Genomic DNA, 12,745 nt, shown 5'->3' on the forward strand with positions numbered 1-12,745 from the left:
CACTTCTCTGTCCCTCAGTGACCTCGTCTGTAAAAGGGGGATCAACCGTGAGCCTCGGGTGGGACGACCCGATGACCCTGGATCTCCCCCCGGCGCTTAGAACAGCGCTCGGCACATAGTAAGCGCTTAACAAATACCAACCTTATTATCATTATTGTTCTCCTCAGGGCCTCAGTGACCTCATCTGGAAAATGGGGATGAAGACTGGGAGCCCCACAGGGGACAACCTGGTCATCTTGTATTACCCCCCCCCAGTGCTTAGAACAGTGCTTGGCACATAGTAAGTGCTTAACAAATGCCATGATTATTATTATTACTTATTATTATTATTACTTATTATTATTATTACTATTTTTTATTATTATTTATTACCTCTGGGGCAGGGCAGGGAGCCTCTGCCCCTCCTGCCCTCCCCCTGCTCCACCCGCTTCCCCTCCCCACAGCACCTGTGCGTATTAGAGAAGCAGCGTGGCTCTGTGGCAAGAGCCCGGGCTGGGGAGTCCGAGGTCATGGGTTCGAATCCCGCCTCTGCCACTCGTCAGCTGGGTGACTGGGGGCCAGTCACTTCACCTTCTCTGGGCCTCAGTGACCTCATCTGCAAAATGGGGATTAACTGTGAGCCTCACGAGGGACAACCTGATGACCCTGGATCTCCCCCAACGCTTAGAACAGTGCTCCGCACATAGGAAGCGCTTAACAAATGCCAATCTTAACGTTGACAGGCGCGTGAAAGGGGGGAGCGGAGCCCCGCCCCCCAACCGCAAGCCCCGCCCCCGCCTCCCATTGGGCGGCTCCGCCCGCTCGGAGCGAGGCCCAGCCAATCAAAGCGGCGGAACCCGTCAGGGGCGGGGCCGAGTCCGGGGGCGGAGCCAATGGGAGGGGCGGAGACGAAGGGGCGGAGCTTAACTGGAGGAGCCGATCGGGGGCGTGGCCGAGGCGGGAGGCGGGGCCTAAAACGGGGGTATAGCCAATCAGGAACGGGGCCGAGGCGGGGGCGGGGCCTAAGCCGGAGGGACAGCCAATCAGGGGGCGGGGCCGAGGCGGGAGGCGGAGCCTCGCCTGGGCGGAGCCAATGGGAAGGCGGATCTCTGCAGGGGCGGGGCCTAAGACGGGGTATAGCCAGTCAGGGGCGGGCCGAGGCGGGGGGGCGGTGCCTCGCCTGGGGCGGAGCCAATGGGAAGGCGGATCTCTGCAGGGGGCGGGGCCGAGGCGGGGGCGGGTCCTAAGCCGGGGGCGCAGCCAATCAGGGGGCGGGGCGGGGCGGGGGGCGGAGCCTCTCCGGGGGCGGAGCCAATGGGGAAGGCGGATCTCCTCAGGGGGCGGGGCGTCTTCGGCCGTCCGTCCGCGCTCTCGGCCTCCCGCCCGCTCGGCCGCTCCGGGGCTGCGGCGGCGGCTGCGGTGCGGGCCCTGCGCGGTGCGGGCCCTGCGCGGTGCGGGCCCTGCGCGGTGCGCTCCCTGCGCGGTGCGCTCCCTGCGCGGCGCGCTGCGCTTCGGCCCCCGGGGGCCCATGGACCGCAAACTTTGTGAGCGTCCGGAGCCCCGGGGCGGGGCGGTGTGCGGGCTCCGGCCCCCCCCGCAGGGCCCCCCCCCGCCCGCTGCCCGCGCCGCGCACGAAGAGCTGGACGAGGAGGTGGGTCGGTGCCCCCCCCTTTCCCCTCCCCCCACTGCCCTAAGAGACCCCAACTTTCTCCTTTCTTCCCCCCCCACTCACTTTGCCCCCCCCTTCCCCGTCCTAAAGCCCCCCTCGCTTGATCCTCCCTCCCTCCCCCACTCAGTTTGGACCCCCCCCCCCATTCTCCCCTCTCCCCCTTTTCCTCCTTCCCCCCCTCCAAGGGACCCCCTGCCTTTTCCCTTTTTTCCTCCCACCCACCCACTTTGGACCCCCCCCCCCCAACTGCCCCGGGGGCCCCTCTCCCCTCCCCTCGTCTCCTTCCCCTAAAGCCCCCGCCCCCGTCCGATCCCCCTCCCCCCTTGGACACCCCCATTTCCCCCTTCCCCCTCCCCCCTTTTTCCTCCTTTTACCCCGCCCCCCAGGGACCCCCTACTTTCCCCCTTTTGTCCCCCACCCACTCACTCACTTCGGACCCCCCCCAACCGCCCCGGGGGACCCTCTCCCCTTCCTCTCCCTCCCCTCAAGGCCCCCCCCCCCGCCTGCTCCCCTTCTTTCCTCCCCCCCCCCCAGTTGGGCCCCCCGTGCCCCGGGAGACCCTGTCCTCCCTCACCCGCAGCCCCCTTAGGGGGTCCCCTCTTCTCTCCTTTTTTCCCCTTTTTTTGGTCCCAGCTCCTCACTTTGGAGCCCCCCTCCCCCGCTGCTCCCCCGCTTTCCCTTCCTCCCCCGCCCCCCCCCAGGGGCCCCCTCCTTGCCTGATCGCTCCCCCCCCCTTTTGGTCTCCCACCCACTTCTCCCCCGGCCTCCTCTTCCTCCTTTCCCCCCTCCCGCACTCCCCTAAGGGACCCCTCCTTTCTCCCCTTTCATCTCCCACCCACTCAACTTTGGAGACCCCCCCCCCGCTCCTCCTCCCTCCCCCCCGCCCCCCCCCGACCTTGGAGGACCCTGCCCCCCTCTCTCCCTCCCCCGAGGGTCCCCTCCCTGCCCTCTCCCTTTTTCTCCCACCTACTCAGTTTAGAGACCCCCACTTTGCCCCCGGCCCCAGACCCTTCCCTCCTGCCCAGCCTTGCCCCCACTCACCTACGGGACCCCTCCCTTCCCCCCTTTTCTCCTCCCACCTCCTCACTTTGGAAAGCCTCACTTCTCCTCTCCCCTTTCCTCCTTCCTTTCCCCCGGCCCTCACTCCCCTAAGGGCCCCCTCCCTGCCTTCTCCCTTTTTTCCCACCCTCTCCCTGTGGAGGCCCCCCCCTTCCCTTCTACCTCTCCCCCCATTCCCCCCCTTATCCCCCCCCCGCCTCCCCACTGCCCTCTGGCACTCCCCTAAGGGTCCCCTCCCTGCCTTTTCCCCTTTTTTTCCCTCCCACTTGCTTCCCCCCCCCCCACTTCTCCCCACCCATTTTCCTCCTTCCTTCCTCCCCCCACCCACAGTCACCTAAGGGACCCCTACTTTCTCCCTTTTTTCTCCCATCCACTCACTCTTGAGGACCCCCCCCCCAACTTTCCTCCCCCTTCTCTTCCCTCCCTCCCGCCCTCACTGACGTGGGGGAGCCTCTCCCTCTCCCCACCCCCCCCCCGGGTGGACTGAGCCCCTCCCGAGGTCCCCCCCATCCCCTCCCTCGTCCCTCCCCCTCAGCCCTGCCGGGGACAGGAATCCGACCGCATCAACTCTGGGTGATAACGATTCATGACGGCGACGGTACCTGTTAGGCGTTCACTACGCGCCGGGCACCGTACCGAGCGCCGGTTACAGACAGCCCACTCCCGTCCTCCCTACGAGGGTCTTCCTTGGCTCCCTCGGAGGCCCGGCGCGGCCCGCGCGGGTCGAGGCCGGATCGGAGAAGACCCCCCCCCCCCGAGTTTCCCGGTGGTGTCCCTCGACGGACCTGTCGTCCGGGGATTTATCCGAGCCGGATCTATCTTTAACCCGCCCTCGCCCGGGCGTGGGGCGTCAGGGGAGGGCACGGGGTTGGCCGTGAGACATCTGACCCACCGTGATCCCGTTGGGAAGTTGGGTGGAGTAGCCCGGCCTCGCGGCGGCGGACGGCGGCCTGAGCGGGGAAGGTGAGCTCGACCCCCCGTATCGACCGGGCCGGGGGTCTGTGGGGCCGTTGTCGGCAGGGATCGTCTTTCTTTGTGGCTGTGTTGTGCTTTTCCAGCGCTTAGTACGGTGCCCCGCACCCAGGAAGCAATAGATACGACTGAATGAACGAAAGCCGGCCGGATCCCACGGAGGGGAGGCCGGAAGACTGGACTCCTTTAGACGGTCAACTCGCTGCGGGCAGCGAACGCGTCTGCCCGCTCGGTTGCGTCGTGCTCCGCGGAGAGCTCGGTACCGTGCTCTGGGCGCAGGAAGTGCAGCGGGGCCTCAGGGAAAGAGCCCGGGCTTGGGAACCAGAGGTCATGGGTTCGAATCCCCGCTCTGCCACTTGTCAGCTGCGGGCAGGTCGCTTCACTTCTCTGGGCCTCATCTGTAAAATGGGGAGGAAGACCGGGAGCCTCGTGTGGGACGACCTGATGACCCTGAATCTCCCCCAGGGCTTAGAACGGTGCTCTGCACCCGGTGAGCGCTTGATAAGCGCCAACATCAGCATCGACTCACGTGGGAGCCCCCGGACCCTCCCAGCGAGGACTCGGGGGGCCGTGGGGGCTCCGGGGGTGTTTCGGGGAGAGGGAGGTGGGAGCGGGCCCAGCCCCTGACCCTCCCCACGGGGCATCTGGCGGGCACCTCGCTTCTCCCCCCGGAAAGTTGCTCCCCTGCTTCCGAGGGAGGACTGGGCACCGAGACTTAAGCCTCTGGGTTTGGCGAGGTTGCCGAATACCAAATAGGCCCGTCCTCGGCTCCGTCCTCCCGGGCAGCGGGGGAGTCTCCAGGTGGGCGGCGTGGTTTAGCGGAGAGGGCACGGGTTTGGATTCTCGTCCCAGCTCTTCCCCCTGCCTAGTTCCTCGACCTCTCTGAGCTTCCCACCCACGCTGGCAGAATGGGTACGTGGAACTCCCCGGTCCTCCGCGCGGTGATCGGCGCACGGTCGGCGTCTAGCAGATATATTTAGCCACGGAGAGGTTGTTTTAGCCTGACTTCTGGCTGGAAGCTGAGACCGCAGGTGACCCCTGATCTGTATTACCCGGTGGCAGAACGGGTCGTTCTTTAATCAGAAATAAGGACTAATAAGTGAGAAATTAAGCATCCCGGACCCGGCGGAGATGCAGTTTGGAAGTCCCTTATTATCGGGCTGCCTCGGAGTTTTAGAAGGTGTTTTGTTATTCTTGAACTCCTTTCCTTTCCTTTTTTCGTTTCGCTCTCTCAACATCTCTGTGAGGACTAGGGAGAGGCAGGGGTGTCTGCCTCTGTTGTACAAGTGAGGAGATTGAGACCCCGGAGAGGAGGGTTAAGTGATCACGCGGCCGGCTGGTGGCAGAATTAGAACCCAGGCCTTCTGACTCCTAGATCCCCGTTCTTTCCCTTCAGGTCGATTTCTTTTAGGAAGAGGAACCAGGTCCCACAGTCCTCTGCCTTCTGCGCCCGGATTTCCTCCCCTTTCTCACCCTTCCTCTCAGCCCCGCAGCGCTTACGTACGCGTCCGTAATTTATTTAAATTTACGTCTGTCTCCCCCTCTAGACTGAAAGCTCACTGTGGGCAGGGAAGGTGCCTACCGGCTCTGTTACAGTGTACCCTCCCAAGCGCGTCGTACAGTGCTCTGCACACGGTAGACCCTCAATCGAGCCGATCGATTGATTGTTCCTTGAGTTCAAAGGTTTTTTTCCTAAACAGAGAGGTGAACAGCGTCCGTGATCTCCCGACCGGATTTAATACTGTTGCCCTATTGATGATGCAAGCTTGAAATCCCTGAGGCTCCTCGAGTCTCAGAATAGCCCGGAGAGAAAACCTTCGGCTTTCCTTTCGAGGATCGAAGGCGTGAGCCGCGGAAGGGGTGTGACTTCTTTTGGTTTAACTAAGCCCGCAGTTGTGACCGGTACCGTGTCTTCCGAAATCCTCAGCCTCTGGGGAGCTTGCGCTCGGCGGTTTGAGGGAAACCCGAGGGCCTGGCCGTAGAGTTTTCTCGATTAAAATACGAGAGTGGTTTACCATCGCCTTCTTCCTTGCAGTAAGCTTGAGGCTCTGCCCTCGACTCTCTCCCGTGCCGCTGCTGCTCACCGCCTCTTCAGTGGCAGTGGCATCTCTTCTCAACCCCTTCTCAAATACCCTAAAGTGCTTTTTTTCACCCAGTAAAATTGCTCCAATTCTGGAAGACTGTGCAACTGATGTGTTGAGCAATCTTCTTCAACTCTTGACTGTCCCGAGCGGATAGGCCACGGGTGGGAGTCCGAAGGACCTGGGTTCGAATCCCGGCTCTGCCACTTATCTGCTGTGTGACCTCGGGCAAGTCGCTTCACTTCTCTGGGCCTCGGTTGCCTCGTCTGTAAAATGGGGATGAAGACTGTGAGCCCCATGTGGGACACCCTGATGGCCTCGTATCTACCCCAGCGCTTAGAACGGTGCTTGGCACATGGTAAGCGCTTAACAGATGCCATCATCATCATCGCCTTGGGCAAGTCACTTCACTTCTCTGGGCCTCAGTGACCTCATCTGTAAAATGGGGATTAAGACTGCGAGCCCCATGTGGGACGGGGACTCTGTCCAAGCTGATTATTCTTGTATCTACCCCAGCGCTGAGAACGGTGCTTGACACATAGTAAGCGTTTAACAAATGCCACGGTTATTATTATTATTATTATTATTATTATCTTCCTGGGGCTGTGCAACCTTGAGGAAAGGGAGACTCCTTTTCTTGGAAAAAAAAAAATAAACCAAAAGCTTTTCTTCTTGGTGGGAGGCCAGATATCCTGAGTTTGCCTCCTGGAGGCTCCGATGCCAAAATCGTACAGATCCAGCCCTGCGTGTTACACAAGTAGGCTTCAGACTTTACATATCCCAACCAGAACTCCCATCTTCCCACCTAAACCCTGTCCTCCGCTTGACTTTCCCATCACTGTAGACAGCACCACCAACCTCCCTGTCTCACAAGCCTGTAGCCTTGGCATTGTTCTCGACTCATCTCTCGCCTACAACCCGCGTATTCAGTCCGTCGCCCAACCCCGTCGCCTCCACCTGCACAACATGGCTGAAATCCACCCTTCCAAACCGCCTCCGTGTTAATCACAGCCCTTATCCCATCCCTCCTGGATTACTGTATCGGCCTCCTCGCTGTCCTGTTTCCTGTCTCTCCCCCACTCCAGTCCAAGCTTCACTCTGCCGCCAGGATCCTTTTTGTTACAAAAGTGTACAGGCCAAGTTTTCCACCCCTCCAGAACCCCCAGTGTTTGTCCATCCTTCTCCCCATCTAACAGGAATTCCTTCCCCTTGGCTTTAAAGCCATCAGTCACCTCGTCCTACCTCACCTTGCTGCTTTCCTACTCCAACCCAACCCGCTCACTTCGCTCCTCCAATGCAACCTACTCACTGTACCTCAATCTCACCGCTGACCTCTCTCCCTTTTCCTGCCTCTGGCCTGAGACTCCCTCCCGCTTCATATCTGACAGATGTTCACTCTCCCCACCTTCAAAACCTTATTAAAAGCACATCTCCTCCAAAAGGCCTTCCCTAAGTAAGTCCTCATTTCCCCTTCTCCCCCTCCCTTCTGTGTCACCTTTGCACATGGATTCGCGCCTTTTTATTCACCCCTCCCGCCTTTTTATTCACCCCTCTCTCAGCCTGTAATTTATTCATGTTAATGTCTGTCTCCCCCTCTAGATTGTAAATTCATTATAAGCAGGAAATGTGTGTCCCGACTCTTTTACTGTCCTCTCCCAAGCACTTAATACAGTGTTCTGCAGACGGTAGGTGCTCAATAAATACGGCTGATTCGCGGAGAATTTCGAGAGAGGTGGCCAGTTGGAATTAACAGAGGAGTGATGGGATTAGAAGATGTAATAATAATAATAATAATAATTTTGGAATCTGTTAAGCGCTCTTACTATGTGCAGAGCACTTTTCTAAGCGCTGGGGTAGACACAGGGGAATCAGGTTGTCCCACATGGGGCTCACAGTCTGCTTATTGTTGCCCTGTACTCTCCCACGTGCTTTGTACAGTGCTCTGCACACAGTAAGAGCTCAATAACTATGATTGAATGAATGAATAAATGCAATCGAATGAACTGGCAGGATGTCTCGCCCAAACTTGGGAGGTTCTGAATCTCCGTGGAATCGGTTCTCCACAGCGAGGGCTTGGCGTTCCAAGTTGCCCATCTAGGCTCCCTAATTAATCACAGCTCGATACTTTTGGGGTAGTCTCCCCAGTTGTCCCCAGAGTCCAACAGTAATCTTAAGTGTGCCTCAAGTCAGCCGAATCCTCTCACCTCACCCTCCTCTCCCGCCTTTCCCCTTCCCGGAGCTCCCTCCCCTTCCAAATCTGCCTGACCGTTGCCCACCCCATCTTCCAAGCCCGCCTGGAATCACATTTCCTTCCGGACACCTTCCCCACTAACTGCCAATCTTCCCACCTTGTTACCCCCCAACTCCCCAGCCAACACTCTCAGACCACCTAAGCGCTCTCAACCCCGTAGCTCTCCTGGGGGCAACTTGGAACGCCAAGCCCTAACTCTGGAGAACCGATTCCACGGAGATTCCCAACCAATCCCAAGTCGATTACTTAGGAACTAACTCATTGGCATATGCCCAGTTCCTTATGATCATGATGGTATTTATTAAGCACTTACTCTGTGCCGAGCTCTGGGGTAGACAGAGTATAATCAGGTTGTCCCACGTGGGGCTCACGTTTTTAATCTCCATTTTACAGATGAGGTGACTGAGTCACAGAGAAGTTAAATGACTTGCGCAAGGCCACACGGCAGACAAGCGGCGGAGCCGGGATTAGAACCCACCACCTCTGACTCCCAAGCCCGGGCTCTTTCCACTAAGCCACGCTGCTTTATTCCTTCTCTCCGTATGTCTCTCTCCCCTGCTAGGAGATAAACACCTTGAGGGCAGGGAACATGTCTGCTAACTCCGTCATCTACCCCAGTGTTCAGTACAGTGCTTGGCATATAGCAGGCGCTTAACAAAAACCACAATTAATATAGGGAACTACTGAATTGGATTCTTTCCAAAAGGGGGAAAAAGTGCCTCATTGTGTTTTCAGGGGTTTTTGAATCAAACAGGCAACCACTTGTATTTATTGAACAGTTACTGTGTGCAGAGCACTTTACTAAGCCCTTGGGAGAGTACAAAACAACAGAGTCGGGAGACACGTTCCCTGCCCACAGTCAACCGATAATGGTATTTACTGAGCGCTCACTATGTGCAGAGCACTGTACTGAGCCCTTGGGAGAGTACGCAACTTGGTGCTCTGCCCACAGTGGGCATTTTGCCCCCAGTTTGATGGACCGTCTTGAGGAGTTATTCAAGTGCTCCACAGAGTCATTCAGAGGGGAGAGCACTGTCATGGCATAAGTACAAATGATCTGAAAATGATCTCGAGGGCCTCCCCCTCTAGACTGGAAGCTCGTTGTGGGCGGGGAATGGGTCTGTTTATTGTTGTACTGGACGCTCCCAAGCGCTCAGTACCGTGCTCTGCCCCCAGGAAGCGCCCACTAAATACCCTCAATCGATGGAAAAATGAACATTAATGTCCATGGGCTTTAAGACCGTGGTTGAAACTGCGGGAAAAAGAGTTTGGGCTTGCCGCATGCCGTTGGGAAAAACAGCTGTTTTTCTAGGTCTCCAGATGTTGAGCTGTGCCTGACTTTGTCCTGACGCTCGCTTCCTGTCCCGCTCGGGTCAAGGGTGGGGGCGGCCCCGATTAACCCCCTTGGGCCTTGACCGTCCCTCGCGATCCAGTTTCCTTCGCCGGACGTGCCTGGTGCAGCACTCGGAGAATCCCACGCTGCCCTTTGGGCAGGGATTGTCTCTATCTGTTGCCGAATAGTACATTCCAAGCGTTTAGTACAGTGCTTCGCACATAGTAAGCGCTCAATAAATATTATTGAATGAATGAATGAATGACTGCCCTGTCACCTCAGTGAATGAATCCATCAATCCGTGGTATTTATTGGGAGAAGCAGCGTGGCTCAGTGGAAGGAGTCTGGGCTTGGGAGTCAGAGGTCATGGGTTCTAATCCCGGTTCCACCACTTGTCAGCTGTGTGACTTTGGGCCAGTCACTTAACTTCTCTGTGCCTCAGTTCCCTCATATGTAAAATGGGGATGAAGACTGTGAGCCCCACGGGGGACAACCTGATTACTTTGTATCCTCCCCAGCACTTAGAACAGCGCATAGTAAGTGCTTAACAAATATCAGTTTATTGAGCGCTTACTCTGTGCAGAGCCCTAAACTGAGTGCTTGGGAGAGTACGCCCTAGCAGGGCTGGAAGACACATTCCCTGCCCACAAGGAGTGTACAGTCGTATCTGGGATGAGGAAGAGAGGGGCCGTGGATGGATTTGAAATAAGGTTATTTCACCTCTCTGTGCCTCGGTTTCCTCACCTGGGATTTCACTACCTGTTCTCTCTCCTACCTAGACTGTGAGCCTCGTTGGGGTCAGGGAGTATGTTCAACCCGATCGTCTTATAGCTAACCTCAGTGTTCAGTACAGTGCCTGGCATATAGTAAGCGCTTAACAAATACCACAATTAATATTAGGAACTACTGAATTGGAGTCTTTTCAAAAAGAGGAAAAAGTGCCTCATTGTGCGTTTTTTAATAATCAATCAAGCACTTGTATTTATTGAGCAGTTACTATGTGCAGAGCACTTTACTAAGCCCTTGGAGAGTACAGAACAACAGGGTCGGTAGACACGTTTCCTGCCCACAGTCAACCGATTATGGTATTTACTGAGCGCTTACAATGTGCAGAGCACTGTCCTGAGCCCTTGGGAGAATATAACAGAGTTAGCAGACGTGTTAACCTGCCCACAGCGAGCTTACAGTCTACTGGGCGAGGCAGATGTTAATATAAGTAAGCAACTTATAATTTGTACTATATCATTTAAAGATATGTACATGAGTGTTGCGGGATTGAGGGTAGGGAGACTATCAAATGCCCAGAGGTATTTGGACACAAGGAGTTTACAGTCTAGACGGGGGAGGCGGGCATTGAAAATAAATTACGGCTGTGTACCTAAATGCTGTGGGACAGAGGGTGGGGTGAAAGTCAAGTGATTAAAGGGAACCGAGCCAAGAGCGTAGGTGACGCAGAAGGGAGAGGAAGTAGGGGAAATGAGGGCTTAGTCAGGGATGGCCTCTTGGAGGAGATGGGATTTTAATTAGGATTTGAAGGTGAGGAAAGTAGTGTTCTGTTGGCTGAGATGGAGGCCCAGTGAGAAGGTTAGCACTAGAGGAGCCAAGTGTGCGGGGCTGGGTCGTAGAAGGAGAGAAGCGAGGTGAAGTAGGAGGGGGCGAGAGGACTGCTTTAAAGCCGATGGCGAGGAGTCTCTTTTGATCCGGAGGTGGATGGACAGCCACTGGAGTTTCTTGAGGAGCCGGGTGACGTGTCCTGAACGTTTCGGTAGAAAAATGATCCGGGCAGCAGAGTGAAGTATGGACTGGAGTGGGGAGAGACAGAAGGCTGGGTGGTCAGCGAGGAGGCTGGTGCCCTCACTTGCTCCCTTGATTCGTACCCCCTCCCAGCCCCACGGCACTTATGTCCGTATCTGTCATTTTATTTATTTGTACTGATGTCTGTCTCTCCCTCCCGCCCCCCATCTAGACGCTAAGCTCGTTGTGGGCGGGGAATGTCACTGTTCAGGGTTGCATTGTACTTTCCCAAGCGCTTGGTAAGTAAGCCCTCAATAAATATGATTGAACGAATGAATACGTGAATAATAATGTTGGTATTTGTTAAGCGCTTACTATGTGCAGAGCACTGTTGTAAGCGCTGGGGGAGATCCAGGGTCATCAGGTTGTCCCACATGAGGCTCACAGTTAATCCCCATTTTATAGATGAGGGAACTGAGGCCCAGAGAAGTTGTGACCTGCCCACAGCCACACAGCTGACAAGCGGCAGAGCCGGGATTCGAACCCATGACCTCTGACTCCCAAGCCCGGGCTCTTTCCACTGAGCCACGCTGCTTCTCAATGAATGACTCTGAAGAGGCAGGGGGCCCCAGGCCTGAGGAAGGATGTGGGCAAAGGTTGGCAGTGAAATAGATGAGATGGAGGCCCAGTGTGTGGGCAGTGGAGGAGCAAAATGGGAGGACTGGGTTGTAGTGGGAAATCAGGGAGGGGAGGTAGGAGGGAGCAAGGGGATTGAGTTCTTTAAAGCGGATGGTAAGAAAGGAGTTTCCGTTTGATTCGGAGGTGGACAATAAGAATGATCATTATGGGACTTGGGCGCTTCTTATGTGCCAGGCACTCTTCTAAGCGCTGGCCCGCCGGCGTTCTCGAGGAGCGGAGAGACGAGGGCTGAATGGTTTTTCAGAAAAGCGATCTGTGCGGCAGAGTGACGTACGGCCTGGAGAGGGGAGAGGAGGGAGGTCAGCGAGGGGACCGATGAAGTAGGCAAGGTGAGGTAGGCTAAACCCTTGGATTAGTTTATTAGCAGTTTGAATGGAGAGGAAAGGGCAGATTTTAGTGATATTGTGGAGGTAGAACCAACAGGATTTGGTGACAGATTGAATGTGTGGGTGGGATGAGAGAGATGAGTCGAGAATAATGCCAAAGTTCTGGGCCTGTGAGACGGGGAGGACGATGGTGCTGTCTACAGGGACGGGAAAGTCATGGGGAGGATGGGATTTGGGTGGGAAAATGAAGAGACTGGAGACTGTAAGCTCGCTGTGGGCAGGGAATGTGTGTTTATTGTACTGTATTCTCCCAAGTGCTTAGTACAGTGCTCGGCCCACGGTAAGCGCCCAGTAAATCTGATCGACTCACTGACCGAAGTGTTCTGTTTTGGGCGTGTTGAATTTCACCCGGTGGCAAGATGAAACGTAAGCCTGCGGAGAAGGAGAGGGGGCAGAACCGGAGAGGAGAATTTGGGAATCGTCCGCGTACAGGTGGGAGTTGAAGCTGTGGGAGCGAATGAGTTCTCCAAGAGGGTGAATAGACCTGAGCCTTGATGGACTCCCACAGTTGGAGGGTGAGGGGCTCAGGAGGAGCCCCCAAAAGACACTGAAAAGGATCAGCCGGAGAGATAGGAGGAGAAC

The 12,745-nt window shown here is 56.5% G+C and overlaps 1 protein-coding gene across 1 annotated transcript in view; it reads left to right on the forward strand.

The window, feature by feature from the left end:
* The first annotated feature begins 1,476 nt into the window (after window positions 1-1,476).
* The window catches only part of MAST4 (microtubule associated serine/threonine kinase family member 4), a 193,174-nt gene continuing 181,905 nt past the window's right edge, over window positions 1,477-12,745 (forward strand). The window contains exon 1 of the mRNA XM_029070088.2: window positions 1,477-1,630. Coding sequence (XP_028925921.1) covers window positions 1,508-1,630 — 123 coding nt within the window. The 5' untranslated portion in view covers window positions 1,477-1,507. The remainder of the gene's footprint in view (window positions 1,631-12,745) is intronic.

The sequence above is a fragment of the Ornithorhynchus anatinus genome, chromosome 1 (genome assembly GCF_004115215.2).
Source record: "Ornithorhynchus anatinus isolate Pmale09 chromosome 1, mOrnAna1.pri.v4, whole genome shotgun sequence".
Taxonomy (NCBI): Eukaryota; Metazoa; Chordata; class Mammalia; order Monotremata; family Ornithorhynchidae; genus Ornithorhynchus; species Ornithorhynchus anatinus.